We start from the raw sequence: 10,756 nt of genomic DNA, 5'->3' as shown, positions 1-10,756 counted from the left end.
TGCCAAGTCCAATATGGGATGTTGCTGTGCGGTGATATTTCAGACATTTGGCTACAGGTTTAATTAATGGTTTTACTGCTAGTTAATTGGAAGTGCCATACACCATGGTATCTACGATATTGGGTGTTTTGGTTTTGTTTTTCAAACATTATGATTACTGTTTATGTTGGATGGGACTTTCCGTTTTGTCTTGATGTGATTCGTTTGAGGTTGGGAAAATAGGTCGCGATCCGCGTTTGCCGTCTTGGAAAAATGCTCGTGGGAATGGTGCGATTCGCGCGTTCTTACGCGAATTACGCCTCGTGTGTAACTTTTCAGTTCAGTGTATCGCATGAGACGTTGACTTCATACATATATGTCTTATGGATTTGTGGACATTAAATGCTTCCAGGGTAGGCCCTTTATTTTGCAGCTGGATGTTTGAATAAGGAATTTTCGGGGTTTTGTTAGCCGAGTAGACTGCGGTAATAACGGTGAAGAAGAAAAATAAGGCAAAGATTGTGTGGGTGTGTTGAAGGGACGGGGGGAATCTGGCGGGAATGGTGATTTCTTGGGTTTGAAACGAGGTGTGCATCTCCATGAGAATAGGATCCTCCGTCGCCGTATCGTTTGCTGTTTGTGATATGTTGTCAGATGCAGTATGATGTATTTGGCAAGTGTGGTGCATGGATGCCTGCTTCAAAAATGATGCGAGAGATAGCCGACATTGTTAGTTCTTTATGGTTTAGGAGACTGGAGACAAAGTGTGGGGATAGTGCACTTGCCTTTTCATCATGCCGCTGGCATAGAAAGTGAGAGTGCTGAGTGATAGTGACTAGTGTATGAGTCTTTGTTTGCACAGTTATTTAAACACTGGCGGTATTTACTGGAATCCATTTATTACAAAAGAGGATGTTTTCATTTTGGAGACAAAATAAATCATCTGAGGAAGATATTTGTTTATCAGTTATAGAATACCACTTTGCAACGTGTTTAAATGACAGTTAATGCCCCCATTAGCCTAACGATTTTAGGAGGTCATACATTGCCTTGTGTTTTATTCTGTTTACAATCATTGCCGCTGTAGCTCCAGACTTATTTTTGGCATTAACATCAACAATAGTTTTAGAAAGAATATGCTTCACCAACATCACATGTCCTTGCAAACTGGCGAGATGTAGGATGTTGTTACCATTCACGTCCACAAGTGAAGCATCACCTCCTTTACTCATTACTAAGTCAAACACCTTTCTATGTCCATTAGCTGCTGCAGCCATCATTGGTGTCCGTCCGAGATGCTAGATATCGAAAAGTTCTGTGAGGCATATTTACACCATCTCTACGTATCCTTCAAGTCCACAATGTAGAACCATTCTTGTCATCACCTCCTTTACTCATTACTAAGTCAAACACCTTTCTATGTCCATTAGCTGCTGCAACCATCATTGGTGTCCGTCCGACATGTCCTCTGCTGTTGATATCGACAAAGTTCAGTGAGATGACATATTTCACCATCTCTACGTCTCCTCCACGACACAAACAATGTAGGATGTTGTCACCATTCTTGTCCACAAGTGAAGCATCACCTCCTTTACTCATTGCTAAGTCAAACACCTTTCTATGTCCATTAGCTGCTGCAACCATCATTGGTGTCCGTCCGGTATGTCCTCTGCTGTTGATATCGACAAAGTTCAGTGAGATGACATACTTCACCATCTCTACGTCTCCTATACGACACACCCAATGTAAGATGTTGTCACCACTCTCGTCCACAAGTGAAGCATCACCTCCTTTACTCATTACTAAGTCAAACACCTTTCTATGTCCATTAGCTGCTGCAGCCATCATTGGTGTCCATCCGTAATGTCCTCTGCTGTTGATATCGACAAAGTTTTGTGAAATGACATACTTCACCATCTCTACGTCTCCTCCACGACACACACAATGTAGCATGTTGTCACCATTCTTGTCCGCAAGTGAAGCATCACCTCCTTTACTCATTGCTAAGTCAAACACCTTGCTAAGCCAAACACCTTTCTATGTCCATTAGCTTCCATTAGCTGCTGCAACCATCATTGGTGTCCGTCCGTTAAATCCTCTGCTGTTGATATGTTGTCACCATATCTTGTCCACAAGTGAAGCACACCTCCCTTTACTGTTCAGTCCATTAGCTGCTGCAACCATCATTGGTGTCCGTCCGATAAATCCTCTGCTGTTGATATCGACAATGTTCAGTGAGATGACATACTTCACCATCTCTACGTCTCCTCCACGACACACACAATGTAGCATGTTGTCACCATTCTTGTCCGCAAGTGAAGCATCACCTCCTTTACTCATTGCTAAGTCAAACACCTTGCTATGTCCATTAGCTGCTGCAACCATCATTGGTGTCCGTCCGTTAAATCCTCTGCTGTTGATATCGACAATGTTCAGTGAGATGACATACTTCACCATCTCTACGTGTCCTCCACGACACACCCAATGTAGGATGTTGTCACCACTCTTGTCCACAAGTGAAGCATCACCTCCTTTACACATTACTAAGTCAAACACCTTTCTATGTCCATTAGCTGCTGCAACCATCACACACGTGCTCCCAATATGACCCCTACTGTTGATGTCCACAATGTCAAGCGAGAGAACACGTTTCACGATCGCAATTTGTCCTCCATAGCAGGCCATATGAAGAATGTTGTTGTGGTCCTTTATTATCAAGAAGGGACATATTACATCTTTTCCGACTAGAATCTCAAACACACCTCCCAATATGTCCCCTCGTGCTGCCAACATCACTGGCGTCATCCCGCGAAATCTCTCCCCTCTCTGCTGTCAATGTCGACTTGACCCTCAGACATGATTGTCCGCACCCGACTTAAGTCACCCTCTCTACAGGCTTCGTACCCATAGACGCGAGTGGGTTGTCTCCTGATCCGCTCTTCTTATCTCTCTTCTCTGTTGTTGGGATCTCCGAGGATAAAGCGTCCTTCCATCTGTAGTTTAATGAAAGGACATAAGGGAGGGCATATATTTGTTTATAGCATCGTTTTTCTTATGTGAGGTGAGGTGAGGCGAAATTGTGTTTAACGTCGTGCTTGAGAATATTTCGCTCATATGACGACTTGCATGCGTGTGTATGTGTATGTGCGGCTGCTCGTACTAGCCCAGATTTAGGCTGGTTTTAGAGTGCTAGCCCACTGAGATACCTTGAATATATACCGAAATGACGAAACAATTAAAAATAAATCCCCAACATAATGAATGAAATTGGTGAAGAAATCTGACGTCAAGAGATATCTTAAACCCCTTTTACAATGTATAAACTTCTATTCGTGGATCGGGAGTATTTCTTGTGAAATCCTATTCTAGATCCTATTCTAGACCAGAACCATGTGTTCCCAAGACAACAGGGGCGGTGGGGTAGCCTAGTGGTTAAAGCGTTGGCTCATCACGCCGAAGACCCGGGTTCGAATCCCCACATGGATGCAATGTGTGAAGCCCATTTCTGGTGTCCCCCGCCGTGATGTTGCTGGAATATTGCTAAAAGCGGCGTAAAAAACCAAACTCAGTCAGACAGTCCCAAGACAATAAATCATAATTTGGCCCAGTCCTATCATACACCCATGATATACACTAGCCACACTTCTATACATGAGTCTGTAACATGGTAAGACTCCTGCTCTAAAATAAAACCAGCATATGGTAACCAATCGGAAAGTATCAGGAGGCAGTTACCTTTCACACAGACAGGCTTTCCATATCGGCTCTCCAAACATCTATCACCGAGACTGCATGACGTGCTACTGCAGGGACCAGGGGTTACCTTCAGACAGAAGTGAAAGAACCATGAACGACTGCGCGTGGCCATTTATGTCCCCTCCCATGAATTCATTGTGAGCTCTTTACTGATCATTCAGTTTTAAGCATGTCTTGCTTTTATATGTACTGTCGACAGTTAGTATGAATTTCGAATTCACTAGGGTTCAACACATGAAGCTCATTTCTTGGTATTCTCCTTGGTGATACGAGGGTCAGTCAAAAGGTAGTCGGCCTACATTATCGATGCCCAATGTTTGAAAATCTTCCATTTTTGTACTTTGAAGGAATCAAAGCCATGTCCAAAATTTCACATATGTGGGTGATGTGGTTGGTCACCACAACACATTGGGGCATAATTGTTTTAAGAATGAAATATCGCCTAAAGAGCTGTAAATATCAACTCACTCGATGTGAATAGTGGAACAGCTCGAGCACTTATCACGTCCATTCATTGGTATGGGTAGTACTTCTACTTGGTCATAAGCATTACCATGTGTATTTGCCTTCAAATTCATTATCGTCTAAGGACATATATTGCCAGTAATTGCTTCACGTTCACAGATTATGTGGAAGGCTCACAGGACATGATTCAATAAATGATTATGCCTTACCAAAATCCCTAATTGGAATTCAAACAAAATCATACAATCACCTATTTATTTTGATAGGGTTACATATACATACTAACAGATACCTCCAACTTACGTCTGAATGTGTCTTCAGATGAGTTTGGAATCCTTCCTTCTTCTCTAGTCCACTCGAATCACCGAGTCTTAGACGACAAGTTAAAGTCTCAATATCGAATTCGAATCTCAAACAGCCACCAGTTTCAATACATCTCACTTGGCACATCTTGATGCCAATGTTCCTGATAACAACAGGACTCTCCTCCTGTGCCTTTTGTTCTTTGCATTCCTTCATGCTGGACACGGGCAATGCAACATCTGATAATACAACTGCCGAGAACAGGAGCAGCTCCCGGAAGACCCCTGAGCACACAGATTTCATGATCAAGTGTTCACAGAGGATCACTGGATACACAACTGCCGACTACAGGCAACTGAAGACAAATACACGACTGCTGATCAGACAACCAAGGATGACGTATGAAGCAGTTGTAAGGATACCACGTAGCATACTCTCATTGTACAGGGGCGAAGCGAGATCAATAAAGCAACGTACATTCTCGAAAATGGAAATATACACAGCTCTTTATCTCAGGAATGATGTTTGCACTAATTCACCAAATTGCACACAATTTTAATGTAAAGTACAATACCTTTTCGGTATTTACATAGAAAATTCAGTTTCAAAATTCTAAAACCATACAGCTAAAGATTCAAGGTATTACACCGATGAATTCTGCAGTCATTGTATAACTCTTCATTGTAAGGGTTCATAGTACTCTTGATATGTAAACATTTTTGGTTACGACTCTGTTACATTGCAGTCTGGGCACATTTCTTCCTTTTAGTTACTTGGGAATAATATAAAAGTATACACATCTCAATGTCACAGAACTGCAGCTGGTAGCACTAACACTTATATACTGTTTATTAAAATAGTCAACCTGTGTCAGAGGTGTTTAGTTCGAACTCATCGGTGTGACTTGTGGGCGGCGTCTATAGATTATTTATTCGCAATGCCATTTTAGAAAGTGGTCAAATGTAACACATGTTATATTTGGGATTACACTTTCTCAGCAAAGTACTGATATTAGCACTTTTGTTGACTTGAACCCACACCCTCAGTCAGGCACCTAATCCAGCAGTGCAGCAGTCCTGGCAGTCGACAGTCTTTGATCACGGTATGGTCAAGGTCAATATGGCGATCCTGACGGGAGGTCGTGGCACGTTGTTGCCAAGGTCGTTGAAGGTCACGGATGTCGTGTATGAAGCCCAACGATGGTGGAGTGGCCAAGTCCAAAGTTGTCGAGCAATATCCCTGCTGCTGGATATTGCCCAGAAACATGCCTAGTGCACGTTCTCTTCCGTGAGGTGTTAACCTCGGCATCTCTGTCCTCGTTTCACAATCGTTAGTGAAGCAATGGGAATCGTTTCTTATACACCTGCTTTTAATATCACAGTCAGCATGATTTCAGACTGAAATTCGCGCTTTTTTTCATGGAGTGGCTGCAGGTTGATGCGTTTTGAAATAAAGAGTCATACTGTGAACATGAATTTGTTTCTAAAGCATTTTGTCAACTAGACATGCCCTTCGGCTTCATGTTAGTCATAGTCATTGATCATTGTCATGCTGAATTCCATCTTGATGAAAATATGGATAATTTTAGACTGGTGCGTTTTTAGTGATGTTCAGTATATTAACGCCATTGAATACTGGCACAAAGAAATGTCCCCGATTAACTACTAAGGTGTAGACTGACTGAGTTTAGTTTTACGCCGCTTTTAGCAATATTCCAGCAATATCACGGCGGGGGACACCAGATATGGGCTTAACACATTTTGCCCATGTGAGTGAGTGAGTTAAAATTTTAAGTCACATCGGCAATATTTCAGCCATATCGTGACTAAAGCAAGTTATAAATCTATCAACAATTTACGTGAAATGATAAAATTCTGATTACGTGGGATATCACCTTATGTTTCTGACTCACTGCCCAGCACACTCATTCTTGAAGGAAAATCCAGAACAAAGCTGCACGCATCATCACTCTCACCAGTCCTCGCTGTCACATCTCTCCCATCCTAAACTTTCTACACTGGCTCCGTATTCGTGAAAGGATTGATTTCAAGATTCTCTGCCTCACCTACCAGTCTTTCTACAACTCAGGACCTTCCTACCTTCAAGACCTTCTGACACATTACTCTCCAGAAAGAACCCTGCGCTCATCACAACAACTGTTACTTGCTGTCCCGAGCTACAATCTCAAATCATTTTGCTCAAGGACCTTTTCATATGCAGCAGCTTCTCTGTGGAACTCTCTCCCTATCGAGTTAAAATCATCTCCTTCCCTAAGTACATTCAAAACACGACTAAAGACTCATCTATTTCTTCGCTACAAGTGACTTCCAATCATCCGTACCTGCCAACTGTATATGGTTTTAACTTGAGCTCAGGAAGCGCTTTGAGCATATCCCTGTGACGTGGAAAAGCGCTATATAAATGGCTATTATTATAATTATAAGGACTGACAAGATATTGTTCCAATTCGTCTTAGGAAACTCCGTTGGTATACTTAGTCCAACAGAATATATGATCTGGCATAGCCAATTGGCTTTCTTTGTCGTAGGCCATTCGTGTTGGGAACAGCCACACGCTTGCAGCTCCTGGCACCTTCTTACAATAGGCGAAACTTTGGCGAACGTCAACGAAATAATGAAGCCACGTGTTTGGAGCCCTCGAATCGCGTTAAAAGAACGGAAAACAAGATATGAAATGCTACCAAGATGCTGGGTATTGAGGGATGTGTGACGTGTTCTCAAGTATATGACATTGCATATATATAGTGAGTGAGATTTTACACTCACTTACAATGACAGACTAAAAGAGACCTCGGTAACATTGTCTAGTTAATTTTAGAATATATCACCAAAAATTTAAAACAAACAAATGTGTCAAACAATTCAACATATTTATAAATAACATAAGGTGTACTTAGATGATTATAACACAATATGGTTTCTACAATATTTTAACTACTTGAAACAAGACAAGACATGAAATTATTGCAGGAAAGGCGGTTTACATGATATTTATGAAAGATGATGTTTTATGGCATATAACCACTTCTTAAAAATCAAAATTCAATGTCAATATTTTAGATATGGTACAGTAGTTTTATCGGTTTCATGTTTACAATATTTATGGTAAAGCTAGGAGACCTGTGAATAGCAACGAACTTCCATCGTGCTTGTTGATGCTGTGCATCATTGTTGTGACTCGTCCACCCGGCATCGTCCAGATCATACTATCCGTCACTCGAACTCTCATACCAAATATTCGATTAGTCAACTATATTCCGAGCATCGAAAACTGATTCCTAACTGCACATCAAAATATCTTCCAGCAATTCCCTCACCCCTTTCGCTTTCAACCCACAATATTGTGAAAACCGTTCGTACAATCAAGGTAGGTCGACATGATGCCAATCGCCCAAACCAGTTACGCTAGCGGAAACTGTCGCAATACCGCGACAATATGTAAGCGCCCTATTGCATTGTCAATTTTATATTGATGGTTTAATTAATAGTGTAATTATTATGATGAACTTATTTGCCAGTATGTGAAGGAATTATAAACTAATGACCGAAGCTGCTCAGACTGGGTCACATGACTGCATTGTTACTTTGTACTGAACCAGACAGGATGTAATGTTTCTCGCTAACAACAGTCGCGGGGATGATTTTACATTCAATCTACTTCAATCAAATTTTATATTATTTTCGGCAGTTTCTAGACCCACTGCCTGATCAATTGGAAGTTGACAAGTAAATGTATTCTAAATTGTTTTTAAACTTATGTACCTATCACATACGAACGCGAGAAAAACAGAAGATAAATATTTGAAAGATACTAGACGATCCATACCTACAGATCAATGAAAGGTTGACATGTATTCTAATTTGCGTTTAAACCTTATGTCTTCACCGCCAACGGACAAACGCGATATTCAGCACCCATGAAGGGCCACCTCCTCGTGGTGGGTGCTGGGTCACGCTAAGCGCCCTTCACCCCCGTTGTGGACCCGGGGGCATATTTGGTCCACCAACCCGTTTGCCGTGGGTTGCGCCCCTGTGTCGGTGGAGGACGGGATTCTGGTGGTTGAGGGCAAGGGCTCCAGGAACAGCGTTCCTTTGCCCAACACACCACTTCGACCCTTACTTCACCTAGACGGGTGGTTGAACTGGCCCAGTTCAACCAATCGGCTGGTCACGTCATGCCCTGCGCATGGAAACATTCATTTTGAAATTGTGCAATTTCAACTCTATTGTGATTGATTAAAATGAATGCCATCATAAAATGTTCTATCGAAATTTGCCTAGAGTCCTATGCCAGAAGGCGGTGGCTCATGGGCCAATCTGGCAATGGAGACCTCTGAATTCTGTGTTTCTCCAGAGAGGTGTCAAGGGCGAACCAGTCTGACATTTATTCTGTTAGATTCGACAGCTATTTAAGTATTTATTTGCTGGAGTATAACATCCCTGTAACCCTGGTGGAGCATGCTGGTTTCCGCTGTACCACCGTCCCTGTTGACACTCCATGGTGGGTGGGGAGCAGGGATGTTGAACACTTTTCCTACATTATGGCTCTTTCTCTTCCATCTGGTTCATCTAAACATAAACGTCGATATGTAGAATCTACATCGTCGGATGAAGGATCTTCTGACACTGTTGAATCCTGGCCGAGGTTTATTGTTATCTCCTCTGAAGACGATACGCCGTTACAACTTAACCCTTTCGCAATCTCCAAGGGCATTCATGGTGTCTGTGGGGAAGTGAAGGACGTTACACGGCTTCGAAATGGCTCACTCTTAGTGGAATGTACCCGTAAACAACAATCGGTCAATTTGTTGAAACTCAAACAATTTGTGAATAAACCCGTTGTTGTGTCAGTGCACAGAACGTTGAATTCCTGCAGAGGTATAGTCAGAGACAGGGCCCGGTGCCTTTCTGATATGAATGAGGATGACATCGTCAATGAACTAAAAAACCAGGGCGTAACCGCAGTAAAGCGTTTTTCGAAAAAGAATGATGATGGCACAATTGTCAAGTTGAATACATACTTGTTTACTTTCTCACTCTCCGTACTACCAAAAAGTATAAAAGCTGGGTACTTTAACATCGGAGTTGAGGTGTATGTTCCAACTCCGCTCCGATGTTTCAAATGCCAAAGGTTTGGTCATGGGGCCAGGTTCTGCCGTAACACCACTGTATGTTCCCGTTGTGGTGGTGCACATGAACTCTCTGAGTGCACTAATAGCATCAAGTGTGCTAACTGCAGCGGAGACCACTTGGCCTCATCAAAATCATGCCCCTTCTATGAACGTGAGTCTACCATTCAAAGGATAAAACATACCAACAATATTTCTTATGCTGAAGCTAAAAAGCAGGTAACTGTTTCAACAAATTCAACAATTTCATATTCCACTGCAGTTTCTTCTCGTGTCAATACTTTCAGACCTCCCATGACATCAACGTCGTGTCAAACGTCAATATCCTGGGTTCATGAACAATTAACATTAGATGAGGCAAGTCAGACCTCTCAAATGGGCACCTCTAGTGTTTCGACATCGGCATCCCAGACGGAGACTGTCACATCGCTGCCTTCAGCAGATCCTGCGTCTGAACCAGAATGTGCCACAAATTCATCGCAGCACAATAAATCATCAAAAAATGAGAAAAAGGAAAAGAAAAAATCGAGAGGAAGGACCAGGGCCCTTCAACATTTGGAGATGCCTTCCTCTCAGTCGTCCCCTGTACAGGTTCAAAATAAATTTGAACCTTTGGAGATGGAGGTCAATCCCTCTTTCCCAGTCCCTGGGAGTAGACCTCCCTCAATCCACGTTCTCCAATTGATCCTCCATGAGTGGCTCAAATAACATTGTTCAGTGGAATTGTAGAGGACTAAGAAATAATTTTAATGATTTACAACTACTAATACAAGATTTCACACCATCGGCATTTTGTTTACAGGAAACTTATCTTAAAACCACAGATCAATTTGATATACGGCAGTATAATTCATATAACTTCTTTTCTCCTCCGGGACTCCGAGCTACTGGAGGTTCTTCAATTTTGGTTCGACAGGGTATTATACACAGCCCTATTCCCCTAAATACAACACTTCAGGCTGTTGCAGTCAGGTTGACTTTACACATTGCCTTTACATTATGCTCCCTTTATGTGCCGCCATCTTCCACTCTTCACCAAACTGATCTTCAGGCTCTTTATGACCAGCTCCCCAAACCGTGTATCATTATGGGTGACTTGAATGG

General features: G+C 42.2%; 2 protein-coding genes across 2 annotated transcripts; both read right to left on the bottom strand.

The window, feature by feature from the left end:
* Positions 1–1,329: 1,329 nt before the first annotated feature.
* On the bottom strand, positions 1,330–1,980 carry LOC124274732 (histone-lysine N-methyltransferase EHMT2-like). The gene has a single exon (XM_046710105.1). It carries the CDS (start codon positions 1,978–1,980, stop codon positions 1,330–1,332), a length of 651 nt encoding a protein of 216 aa, XP_046566061.1.
* A 114-nt stretch (positions 1,981–2,094) lies between these two features.
* LOC124274731 (probable palmitoyltransferase AKR2) lies at positions 2,095–2,784 on the bottom strand. Its single transcript, XM_046710104.1, has one exon. The coding sequence runs from the start codon at positions 2,782–2,784 to the stop codon at positions 2,095–2,097; it is 690 nt and encodes a 229-aa protein (XP_046566060.1).
* Positions 2,785–10,756: the final 7,972 nt, after the last annotated feature.

This window comes from Haliotis rubra, unplaced genomic scaffold (assembly GCF_003918875.1).
Source record: "Haliotis rubra isolate DU_JTF1 unplaced genomic scaffold, ASM391887v1 Scf1939, whole genome shotgun sequence".
NCBI lineage: Eukaryota > Metazoa > Mollusca > Gastropoda > Lepetellida > Haliotidae > Haliotis > Haliotis rubra.
Note: the sequence above shows the minus strand (reverse complement) of the source record. Positions and strands in the feature narration are given on the sequence as shown.

Coding starts and splice junctions, on each gene's coding strand:
- LOC124274732 (XM_046710105.1), bottom strand. CDS start 1,980: ATGAGTAAAGGAGGTGATGCTTCACTTGCGGACAAGAATGGTGACAAC.
- LOC124274731 (XM_046710104.1), bottom strand. CDS start 2,784: ATGACGCCAGTGATGTTGGCAGCACGAGGGGACATATTGGGAGGTGTG.